This window comes from Coenobita brevimanus, chromosome 61, assembly GCF_032717465.1.
Source record: "Coenobita brevimanus isolate Jiangsu-jjx chromosome 61, ASM3271746v2, whole genome shotgun sequence".
Classification (NCBI taxonomy): Eukaryota; Metazoa; Arthropoda; class Malacostraca; order Decapoda; family Coenobitidae; genus Coenobita; species Coenobita brevimanus.
The window spans coordinates 38,255,486-38,268,410 of record NC_137014.1 but is presented as its reverse complement, the minus strand read 5'-3'; the positions used below and the strand labels follow the sequence as shown (position 1 = coordinate 38,268,410).

The 12,925-nt window shown below is 39.7% G+C and overlaps 1 protein-coding gene across 4 annotated transcripts in view; it reads left to right on the top strand.

Annotated features, from left to right (window-relative positions):
• Window positions 1–10,545, top strand: part of LOC145403535 (uncharacterized) — a 29,615-nt gene extending 19,070 nt beyond the window's left edge. For all 4 annotated transcript variants that reach the window (XM_080275205.1, XM_080275204.1, XM_080275203.1 and 1 more), the window contains 2 exons: window positions 9,454–9,867; window positions 9,948–10,545. In XM_080275205.1, the coding sequence (XP_080131331.1) occupies window positions 9,454–9,472 (19 nt within the window). In that variant the 3' untranslated portion in view covers window positions 9,473–9,867; window positions 9,948–10,545. The remainder of the gene's footprint in view (window positions 1–9,453; window positions 9,868–9,947) is intronic.
• The last annotated feature ends 2,380 nt before the right edge of the window (window positions 10,546–12,925 follow it).

Here is a 12,925-nt window from a genome sequence, read left to right as displayed (position 1 = left end):
AGGAAGAGGTCAAGTATGTTGGAGCTCTCTCCAAGGCGGTCAGGGATACGGGTAGGGTGCTGTACAAGCTGCTCTAGGTCATTAAGGATAGAAAAGATGTAGGCTTGTTCACCAGGTGGATCCGTGAAAGGAGAGGAGAGCCAAAGGTGGTGGTGAACATTGAAATCTCCAAGAATGGAGATTTCAGAGAAAGGAGAAATGGACAGAATGTGTTCCATCGTAGAAGTAAGATAGTCGAAGAATTTTTGATAGTCAGTAGAATTAGGGGATAAGTAAACAGCACAGATATATTTAGTCAGAGAATGACAGGAAAGCCGAAGCCAGAGAGTGGAGAATTCAGAAGAATCAAGTTCAGGAACACGAGAGCAAGATAAGTCGTTGCGTATGTATACACAACAGCCACCTTTGGCTTTGAAATGAGTATAGAGAAAGTAGGAGGATACAGAAAAGGGTTTGCTGTCAGTTGCCTCAGACAGCTGAGTCTCCGTTAGAAAAAGAAGGTGAGGTTTAGAGGAGGAGAGGTGGTGCTCAACAGAGCGAAAGTTAGATGAAAGGCCGCGAATGTTGCAGAAATGAAGAAGAAGAGAGTCAGACAGTGGTTCCAGGCACCTCGAGTCGTCACCGGGAGAGGGGCAGATGGCGGGGGCATTTATGGTCCCCCCCCCTGGGGACTCCGAGGCTAGGTGAATTGACGCCATTTTGGTAAATTTTGAATAGGAAGTGTAGTGTGTACTGTGCATGTAGTTTGGTGAAGATAGATAGAGAAATTTGTACTGGAGAGCATGCTGGCCTACTCTCTGTGTAACTGAGACACTGAAAAAGTTCAGCAAAGGGGGATGGTCAGGAACTAGTCCTGAGGGCTGATGAAACGGGAGCTCCAGCACTCCCTGTCATCAGCTTTCCATCCACCTCGGGAGTACTGCCCTGCTCGACTGGTGCTACAGTCAAATAATGCGAGGGTTATGTTCCTGGAGAGGTCGCGTTATCTTAAAAGGCATTATTTAAACATAATTGTCCTGTAAGGAACAATGGTAGTGTTGGGGGTTACGTTCCTGGACTCTGGGAAGTCTACCCATTTGGGAAGTTATACCACTCTAAACATAAAAGCAACTATATTAATTAGAAAGAAAATCCACGTAAAAACAAAAACAGTATATTTGGGGAGAAGTTAACAACATTTGAGCCCTAGTTGGGCCAAAGTGTTGTTTACTTCTGCCCAAATACATACAGTACTGTTTTCGTTTTTTACGTGGATTTTCTTTCAGTTTTGCTTCCTTCATGGCATTGTGTAAGTTCCTCAACATTATTAATGCATTAGTAGGTCATAGAAACAATACAGTAAAAGCAACATTTTCATTACGGTAAGTAGGTCACAAGCAGTGACAACACACAGCATCACTTCATCTACGCATCACTCGTCTTCTGCTGCTGTCCCTCCTCACCCCGCTTCCCCACCTCCAGCCCTCCCCCACCTCCCCCTCCTCGCTCTGCTGTCCTGATATGTAAAGACTCAATTTACCATAATGAAACAGATACAATATATATATATATATATATACATATACAGTTTTTTTCAACTGAATAAATTAAACCGTCCCCGAGACGGTCTATCAGCTCGGGACTGTCCAAGGCGCGCACGGCTAATTTGAAAACATCATGTATGTGTAGAGTCGCATTAAATCGAGAAACCCTTGTTAGTTAAACATATCTCCTTAAATATTTGCTCGTGTTAAAACAAAAACGCGCTGTTTAAACTCATGTTAGTTGAGAGGTTACTGTATATATATATACTGTTTATATATATATATATATACAGTATATATATATATATATATATATATATATACACATAGGTAGTAGATTATAAACCCATGGGGATGAAATAAGGACCAGATGGAAAGAATATTTTGAAAGCCTGATGAATGGGAATAGAGAAGGAATGCAGTGCCAGGAGACGTGACACTTGCCCTGGTGAAGAGTGCTGTGAAGCGGTTGAAAAATGGGAAAGCAGCTGGGGTTGATGAGGTGTATGCAGAGATGCTTAAGTATAGTGGAGAGAGTGGAATGAAGTTCTTGTTGGAGATATGTAAGAAGGCATGGATGAGTGAAACTGTGCTTGCAGAGTGAAAAAAGGCTGTGATTGTACCCCTGTACAAAATAAAGGTGAGCGAAGTGAGTGCAAGAATTATCGTGGCATAAGTTTGAGTGTGGTAGGGAAGGTATATGGAAGAATTATTATAAAGTAAGTGAGATCTGAGAAGTCCTAGTGAGTGATGAACAGGGTGGCTTTAGGAATGGCAGGGGATGTGTGGATCAAATATTTGCAGTGAGACAGATAGCAGGGAAGTCTTTTGAGAAGGACCATAAGGTGTTTATGGCATTCACGGATCTGGGAAAAGCATACGACAAAGTGGACAGAAAGGGATTGTGGAAAGTTTTGCACATGTATGGTGTAGATGGTAATCTGGTGCTGTCAAGAGTTTTTGTGATGGTACTGATGCATGTGTATGGGTTAATGGGCATCTAAGTGAATGGTTCACGATCGGTGTGGGCGTGTGACAAGGTTGTGTGATGTCCCCATGGTTGTTCAATATATATATGGATGGGGGTGATGAGAGAAGTAAAAACACAAGTAATGGAGAGAGGGATGGCATTGGCAATGAATGGTGATGGATGGAATATCTCAAATTTGTTGTATGCTGATGATGCAGTACTGCTTGCAAATACCAGACAAGAACTTGGTAGGCTAGTGCAGAGTTTTGCTGATGTCTATGAGCGTCGTGCCTTGAGAATAAATACAGAAAAGAGTAAAGTGATGCTTATTGAGAGAGAAGGTGACTCCCAGTGCGATGTTACAGTGAATGGAGAGAAACTGGAATTGGTGAGAGTTCAAGCACCTGGGTACAGTAATAGAAAAGAGAGGAAAATGTGCAGAAGAAGTTGAAAGTAGAGTAACACAAGGAAGAAAGGTAGCTGGTGCAGTGAAGGCCTTGATGAGAAACAGAGGCTTGAGTGTTGCAGCTGCATGAGGCTTACATGAAGGAGTGTTAGTGCCAACTTTAACATATAGATGTGAGACTATGGTGTGGTTTGAAAATGAAAAGTCAGGAGTAAGAGCAACGGAGATGGGGCGCTGAGGAATGTATGTGGAGTACAGAGGGTGGATAGGATATGAAGTAATGTGATTCATGAAAGATGTAGAGTGAGGAAGTCAGTGGACACCAGAATCCAAGAGAGTGTGCTGAGATGGTATGGTCATGTGGAGAGAATGGCTAACGATAGAGAGGTGAAAAAGGTATACCTGAGTGAATTTGAAGGAGGGAGGAGGCATGGTAGGCCAAGGAGAAGGTGGAGAGATATGGTGGATGAGTGTGTGAGGAAGAGAGGTTTGGAAGTCGGTGAGGCTAGGGAACTGACAAGAGATCGAGGTGGCTGGATGAATGTTGTTTGAAGAAGTGCATGATTAGGGATTTGGTACCTCTTTTTAACGTGGCAGCATCCAGATTGTCTCAGTCAGATACGTTTATATGAAGCTACAGAACATGGTGAATGTTTTTAACGTTTTAACGTATGCAATAGAGCCAGGATTCTGGGGGCTTGAATGATGAGTGAATGGAAGCGTGGCCCACTTGATTGGGCAAATTTGGTTTGTCAGAACATTGCTACTCCTCACCCTTCCCTAGGGTGGGAAAGGAGGTCCAGATGATGATGATGATGATATATATATATATATATATATATATAATATATGACAGGGTGGATAGACAAGGATTGTGGAAAGTGTTAAGAATATATGGAGTAAATGGGAAGTTGTTGAATGCTGTGAAGAGTATGTACGATGGTGCGAAGGCTGCAGTGCGTGTGGATGGTGAACTAAGTGAATTTTTCTCTTTGAAAGTTGGGTTGAAACAGGGATGTGTCATGTCTCCATGGTTGTTCAATCTGTACATGGATGGGGTAATAAAAGAGGTACAAGGTAGGGTAGTGGATGTTGGAGTGGCCCTGGTGAGAGAGGATAGTGTTTGGAAACTCCCTGTACTGTTGTTTGCAGATGATACTGTGTTGTTGAGTGAAGACAAAGGGGAGCTGCAAGGCTTGGTGGATGAGTTTGAGAGAGTGTGTAAGAAACGGAATCTAAAGGTGAATGTAGAGAAGAGTAAAGTGATGGTCTTTGAGAGAGGTGAAGGTAGTGAATGTACGCGAGGTTGGAGGGTGAGGAATTGGAAAATGTGAGTACGTTTAAGTACTTGGGTAGTGTGATGAGTAAGGATGGAGGTTTGGAGGGTGAAGTGCTTGAAAGGGTACAGCAGGGAAGAAAGGTTGCTGGTTCTTTGAAAGCAGTGATAAGAAACAGGGAAGTGAGCATGGAAGTGAAAAAGTTACTACATGACAATATTGTGATACCAACTCTAACGTACGGAAGTGAAGCTTGGACATTGTTGGAAGGACACAAGTCAAGAGAGAGCAGTGGAAATGAGTTATTTAAGAGGAGTCTGTGGAGTCACGTGGAGAGACAGGCTGACGAATGAGGATATAAAGGAGCGTTGTGGTGTTGATGTGGATGTGATAGGAAGCGTTATGAGGAACACACTGAGGTGGTTTGGCCATGTGGAGAGGATGGAGGGTGAAAGACTGACGAAGAGAGTGTATGTGAGTGAGGTGGAGGGGGGAAGAGGGAGGGGGAGGCCGAGAATGAGATGGATGGATGGGGTGGAGAGGTATATGAGAGAGGGGGGTGTGAGTTGGGAGCAGGGCAGTGAAATGGCGGGGGACAGGGCGACTTGGAGGCGATTTGTTTGTGGCCACCCCAAACGGGATTGAGGGGTCTGGCAATAGATAGATAGATAGATAGATATATATATATATATATATATATATATATATATATATATATATATTTGTATACAGTAATACCTTGAGATACGATACCCCTAGATGCGATACCCCGGCTTAACGGTGGGGGTAGAAATACCACCATACCCCGCCTAACGATGGCCAAACCCTGGTTTAATGATGGGCTTCGATTCTTTTTTACTGGTTTTGATGACATTTTAGACCAAAATTGTGTGTTTAGGTTGATTTATAAACTGTTTTTAGACTTGGATTAATGTGTTTTAGTCATAGGTGGAGTGGACATTGTCATGTTGGGGTACAGTTTACTAAGCTTGATATTTTCCAGACTTATATTTGACGATTTTCAGATTTTATTTGTTGGTTTAATTGAGTTATTTACAGGTGTTAGGCATAGGTTATCTTTCTTGACAGCTGTAAGGCCATTTAGATTGGCTTTAAACTTGTTTTTGGGCTCATTTGGGTGGGTTTTGGGCTTGGTTTGGGGGGAAACCCAAAGATGGTAAACGGTCCACATTGAAATATTGTACATGTTAAAAGTACCCCGATATACGATACCCCACCTAACGATGGGGTTTTACCTAACCAACTACATCGTTAAACTGGGGTATGCCTGTATATATAAGATATATATATGTATCATCTTCATCCAATCCTATGTTGCCCCCTGAGGAGCGTAGGAGCCCGGGGCTAGGCAAGTTGGTCCTGACATTTAAGATAAGAGTGACCAGCCTCACTTATCCCTTAGTGGCATTACGTGAGCAGTAAACCCCAACCACCCCTTGGATATAATCCTTCACCGGCTCAATCCGATTGGAGCACCATAATTACCCACTAAACCATCAGGCGCCAAAATCTGGTTATATAGTTACCACCCAGCATAGTAAATGGTTTCCTGGTGTGCAGGAAACCATTTGGCTTGTCACTCATTGTAGAGTCACCCACAGGCAGAAGAAAGAGGAAAGAATGAAGGAAAGAAAGACAGAAGAGGGAATGTAAAGTTACCCGTAGGCAGAAGGACGAGGAAAGAATGAAGGAAAGAAAGACAGGAGAGGATGGAAGGAAAGAAGGATGGAGAAGAGGAAAGGGTGGATACCCGAGGGCATCACGAAATTGAGTGAGTGGATGGTGAGCGCCCCCACCTACCACATTATATATATACTGTATATATATTTATTTATTTCTGGAGAGGGATGCTTTCCTGTAGTGGCACCAGTTCATCTGGATGGAGGACTTGTCTGAATGCATGAATGTCCCTCAGTTCCCACCAGAGGTTGTTGTTAGGCTGTTGCATTTGTTTCTTGCTGTCGACTGGGTTGACAGCTACTAATACTGCAAGTTAGTTTTACCTCCCCTGAATGAATTGATCAAGAATGTTTTTCTTGGTTAAAACAGCTTGACACCTTAAAACTAATCCAGATAAACTATAAAATTATTGAATTTGACTGGAAGTAAGGGAGGCGGCGGCAGAATCGGTAGAGAGGCGGCCTGCAGTCCTAATGGACCCAGGTTCGAATCCCGGCTGGGGCAGGGAACAGTTTAAGGATTTGAATTTCTTAAAAGGCAGACTTTCCTGATCTACCAGATGACCTGCCAACATGTCATAAAAGTACCCCCACTAATACCATTACACCAGTCCTGTATGAGACAGCCCTAGCAAGTATTCAGTATGGATGGTGGGTGTTAGTGCCAAAGTGGTGACATGGATATGTAGGAGGACTATTGGGTCTAAAGGAGGACTACTGGCACTTGGAAATAGACCCTGAAGCCTTTGCCCAGAGTAGGACATGTTAAAAAAAAAAGAAAAAAGAAAAAAATGATGTAGTAGATCCATGATTGCTGGGGGACTTTGCAGTGACATGTGCCAATTTGACAGGGATACAATTTGTAGTATGTGGTAAGTGGGGGCACTCACCATCCACTCACTTAATTTAATGCTGCTCTCAGGTGTCTGCTCTTTCCTTTCCTCCATCCTTCTTTCCTTCCATCCTCTTTTGTCTTTCTTTCCGTCATTCTTTCCTTGTCCTTCTGCCTATGGGTGACTTTACACTCCCTCTTCTGTCTTTCTTTGCTTCATTCTTTTCTCTTCCTTCTGCCTGTTGGTGACTCTACACTAAGTGACAAGGCAAATGGTCTCCTGTACGCCAGGAAGCCACTTACTATGCTGGGTGGTAACCATAAAACCAAATTATGGCACCTGGTGGTTTAGTGGGTAATTAAGGTGCTCCAATCAGATTGGGCCAGTGAAGGTTTATATCCAAGGGGTGGTTGGGGTTTATTGCACACATAATGCCACTCAGGGATGAGTGAGACTGATCACTCTCATCTTAAATGTCAGGACCAACTTGCCTAGCCCTGGGCTCTTATGCTCCTCATGGGCCAACTTAGGATTGGATGATGAATGAATGAAAAAACAGTTTGTAGTTTTTCTTATTGATGTTCTGGAATTGGCACTGAAAAAGAGATGCATTCATGTACTTATGAAGATGTGTGTGAAGAGAGAGCTTTCCTACAGCATCCTCCCACTTATATCCCCCTGAATGATAATTTGATGCTTGATATTTAATTGATGCTTGTGTTGTGCTCCTTCAGCTTCAGTTTCAGAGCAACAGGTGCAATGGCTGTGAGTGAAAACATGCACAAATACAGATTCTACATAAACTAGTCATGTATAGGAATGTGTCTGTGATTGGTAATGTATCAGTTTTGCCATCCACAGATGGTTTCCATAATTAGATATTGGAGTAACATCAGTCTGTAGTGTACAATTACTAGTACTATAGACAATTGATAGTTTAGATGTGCCTGATATGTAACAAATTCTGCAACTTAAGTGTTGCCACTTTCTCCAGTGCCATCCATTATGATATTTTAACAATTCACTCATAATACTTTTCTCTGAGCCATAAAGACTGTATGTTCTATTCGCTAGCTTTTTGTTTTTGTATAAAGTTTTCATCTGTTGTCTGCTCATAATTAACAGTATGCCACATTTGAATGTGGAAGAGTTTCAGCCTGTAGCAGAGTTATGGCAGTTGATAGGGGAAAGCGGTGATGGTTCGGGCAGTGGGATGGTTCAGACAGTGCATTTCCTGAGAAAGATAGGGCCACGAGGTCTTGGGCGAAAGTGCAAGAGTTTGCTTCTGCTGCACGGAACCTGCAGCCTACAAACACCACACTTTTCGATGCAGGTCATATTTCATGCTTTTTTGCACCTCCAATGTCATAATTTGAGTGTATATTGTGAGCTCTACCTCCATGAATGTGTCAAGCAGTGACTTATGCATTATTATGATGAATCTGTGTTGCCTGTAGAAGGTATTGCTATCAAAAAAGAATGTTAAACTCTTGAAAAATTTGAGGATCCCCTCAATTCATTATGTAGGTTTGGGATGATTCAGACAGTTGAGGTTTTTCAGTGTCTGAACTATCTCTGGCTACAATATGTGTTAAAAGGTCTTAAATCAGCCTGTCAGTCAGAAATTGGAAAATAAATAGATAAAATGAGAGATTAAGTTCTTTTGCAATCTGAAATAATAGAGGCCTATAAGTGAGAAGTGAAGTCAGTATTCCAGAGAGAGAGAGAGAGAGAGAATGAGCCCAATTATGCATCATTTTAAGCAGCGTGAGAGGTTAAGTCAGTTATCCATAGTGTTGATGAATTTAATCGCAGTTTAAACAAAATATGTTCAAAAAATCTTGAAGAGATTATTTTGGATGCTGGAGTCAGATTTATGCCTGAGAGAGAGAGAGAGAGAGAGAGAGAGAGAGAGACAGACAGACAGACAGACAGACAGACAGACCAACAGACTGACCGACCGACCGACTGACAGACAGACAGACAGACAGACAGACATGGAGTCAATTATGATCATTTTAAAGCAGAAAGTAAGAAGCTAATTTAATTATCCATAATTCTGGTGAAGCTTATTTTGGATTCAAAATAATATTTTTTAACAAGTATAAAGAGGTTCATTTGGATTCTGAAATTTAATTTTGTACTTTAGGAAAATAAAATGTCTTTGAACTGATAAATTTTGTTTTTTAGCTTGTCGAAGTCACACAATTTTAAGAATGTGCCAAGTAATACATGTGGCCGAACCATCTCACCCTTCTGTCTGAACCTTCACCGCCGGTATGGATGGTTTGGATAATTTAGAAACTTGTTTCGTTAACTATAGCTCAAAACTGAAAAGAGCTTAGGGTTTGATATTATCAGACTGAAGACCCAGCTGATGAGGCAACATTTAAAAATAAATGCTATTACACTACTTAAACCTGATTTTTTTTTTTTTTTTTTTTTTTTGGAAAAAAAAAAAAAAAAAAAAAAAAAAAAAAAAAGTTTGCAAACCATAATCGATCTCCTCTTCATGGGACAGATGCATTCACATTTTTGTTTTTGGCAGCAACGTGAATTAACAGGGTTGCCATTAGAAATGGCCAAGCAAGTGTAGTGCATGAATATCAAAAAGTGTAGTTTGACTTCTGCTTCACACTGGTGCTGTCCCAAGTTGATATGTGGCATACTTGTAATTTTACCATACTTCCCACTTCAAGAGTCAGTTTTTTTCTTCCACATGAGACTGATATCAACATCTTCAGATCTGAGCGTCTGCTGTAGATGTCCCTTCTTGGCTCCTTGACCAGCCCAGCTAGTCATGCAATTTACCCTGGCTGCGCCATCTGCACATCTGCACTTCTGGAGGCTTTCACTTGAATGTGATGGCTCAGTAGTCTAGGTTTCTTTTCATTTGATCAGTAATCTGTCTTGTGCTTATATATCAAGTGAATCAAATTGTCAGTAATAGATTCCTGGATTTATTACATTCTCATATAAAGAGAGTGGTATGTTTTTCTGCTTTTCTTTTACTTGAAACAACCAAGCACCTATTGTCAACACAATGAAATTCCATTGTTACAGAATATGTTCTAGGTGGCATTCATTACAGTGATTGGAAAATAGGAAATTGCAAGCTTTTCCTGAAAAATACAATTGAATTTCAAGTCTTACGTTAAGTGTGTCTCTCAGTTACATATAAAAGATGTTTAGGTAAATGACACATAATTTTTAGCATTAACAGTTTGTCATGGTTAAGTGTGTGTCTTAGTCACATATAAAAGATGTTCAGGTAAATGACATTTATTTTTTAGCATTAACTGTTTGTCATTCTTTACCAGTAAAATATTAGACAATATTGTACAGCCATGTACCAGGCTTTAAATGTGCTAAGCAGTTTTCTACTCTTGCACCCAGTGTATTATTATCACTTAGAGCTAGTAAGATAATTGTCATATACTATAAATATTTACGTATTAAAAAAAAAAAAGATTCAAAATTACCTGAATATGCTATGCACATTTTAAATATAATTTGGGTAATGCAGTACTTCATTCTCACTTCTTCCATTTTGTTTATGGCAGTCATATTTAGGTGAAGTAAGATGTCAACTTTTCTAAACTTCCAGCAGTATAAGTGATCTGTGATTTGGGAACTGCTGTTAAAAATGATAACAGTGTCAGTGTCTGAATATACATGCCCAGATTTGGTTGCATTTGTTCCATTAGTTTGATATACATTATTTGAATGAAATTTGCATAATGACTGCCAAGTTGATGGCACTAATTGCTTAGTCTCTTAATTGTTTAGGAAATTGACATCATCCTTATGAAAGTTGTGGCTTTCAGTATAAAACTGTAAAATAACTCCAGTCAGTTGGAGGGAATAGTACATATATCTTTAAGCTAGGTGTTGCATGGACATCTATGCAGAGTTTATGTTTTGTGTAATTTGAACCTTAATTACAAACAGTTTAAAATGTAACTAAGATATTTTCCTTTTCTGGTGACCTTGACTGAGAGGGTCCTCATAACCCAAATATAATCATAGATTAGAGTCATAATTAAATGGAAAAGACTGGTTCTTGCAAAGAACTGTCAAAGTTCATTTTGAAGCTGATTGAAGCCATCTGGCCGTTGTTATATTAACATAGAAATGATATTATTGTCGTGAAGGAGTTAGAGGTGGCCTCAGTGTAAAAAATAAATGCAAGACCTATGACCAGCTGACAGTAGAATATGATGCTGATTTTAGTGTACTGTACTGTAGTAATGTTATTTTCATGTTCTTTATATATTATTTCATTGTATCATGTCATCTCTTAGGCTAGCTTGGCTCCTTTCAACATTATCAGTTATTTACAGTGTCTAATGTTAGTGTTCCATTATTATGATTGTGGTGCTGAGTAAGGTTTTGGTACTATTTACATTTTTTATTTTGCTTTAAGTTTGTTTAGTTAGGTGAGCAATCATTTTATATTAATGCTGGCCACTTTATCATTGTGTCCAAAGCTGACTTTAGTGCTGCCAGTTATATGACCATTAGCAAACTTATATTGTCAAAAAAGATCTCATTCATTTTGTGCTGCATGGCAGAGCAGACAGTGAAGAAAATATGCCTTCACATTGTTTTGTCCTGTGTAGGCTTAAAAGCCTGGATTAGTATACAGTATAAAATTACATTGTTTATGATAAACTGATGTACTGTACAGTGCTGGTGAGTTCAGAAAATGTTGTCCAGCTTCAATTTGCCATGTTTAAAAGGAGTTGGTTACTAGAATTAAGCACTCAGACCTTCTTTGGGGTTTAATCAGAGGCAAAAAGAACCTGTATATAATTTCCCCCATTTCCTTTTCCTGTGTTCTGTGAGGTATGAGGCTGCGTGGAACTCAGGTGCTGTAACTATTGAGTCATCTCATCTAGCTCTCATAATAATTTTCATAAGCATACTTTGTAGAATAGTCATCTTTATTTCAACACTTGTCTTAATACTAACATCATTTTCTGGTCCCCATTGTACTAAATATTGTATTTCTAAATACAGTGCTGGTATATCCAAGATTAATGAAAAAATGTAACCAGTTATATCCGTAGTATAGTTACATTTGTATCATCAGCATAAGTTGTGTTTGTTTGATCTTTTGGCATTCCTTGTACAGTGTCCTTATGTGCTAACTTTGTCTTACATGCCCAAGGCTGCTGACACATTCTTCACATTGCAGGGAATACATAAATATCCCTGGGAGATTGGAATTTATGTAGTTTTTATTAGGGCCAAATTTTTTATTGGGTCATCATTAGCCCAACCTCCTCTCTGAGGGCTCCCCCACGTGAATAATCATCTGGCAGTAATTAGAAAAAAAAAAAATTATACTAAGGTGGTCAAGGAAGCATTTATTTTCACCTGTTTATATTAATGTAGGCTTAACATTACCATAATTGCTTGTGATGATAATGCAAGTACTATATTGTAGTTTTAAATTATCAGTTATTTTTTCTGATTTAAATTATCATTGTTGTGTTTTGAGGGTGAGATTAGTAAAACTGTCTTGTTAGCAAACATCTGAAGGAGTAGAATGAAGAGCAGTGTCAGTGTCATCATTCTCTTTTTGCCTTTCGTATTATTCTGGATTATTCTGGAGGCTGTGTGCAATATAGCTGGTGACCCTCTCATTCAGCCAAGAGGTGAAAGTATGCCCCCTTTTTATTGTATTTATTTTCCATTGATGTATTATACTATTATTTTTATAATCCAGTATTATATTATCTTGATGTCATGATCACTCCCTTTGTAATAGTTTCTCAGTCTCTTGGTTGCTGCTTTGATGTGTAGAGTACACAGGGAATCAGTATAAGGTTCTTATGTGGCATGTGATAGAGTTGGTGATATTAATTAAACATTAAGCTTGTCAGTCACCATTACTGGCTGGAAATGTGTGATGTAAGCAATGTTATGTCTCAAGAGTAATAAATTTAGTTGATTCATTTCAATGTTAACTCTTACCTAATGTATACTGATGTTGGGGTATATAAAAGGGAAAAAAGAAAATGAAGATGCACAAGAAAGCTACAATGATAGAAAGGGGGATTGTGACGAGTGTGAAAGCTGGGCACTGAAATCAGTAAAGAGAATGAAGAAAAATATAGAGTTTGGAGGATAACCTTCCCATTATATTGTGATACAACAGCTGCCTTTGTCAAGTCTTCTGGCATAGTCTCCATCTCTGCACCACATGGC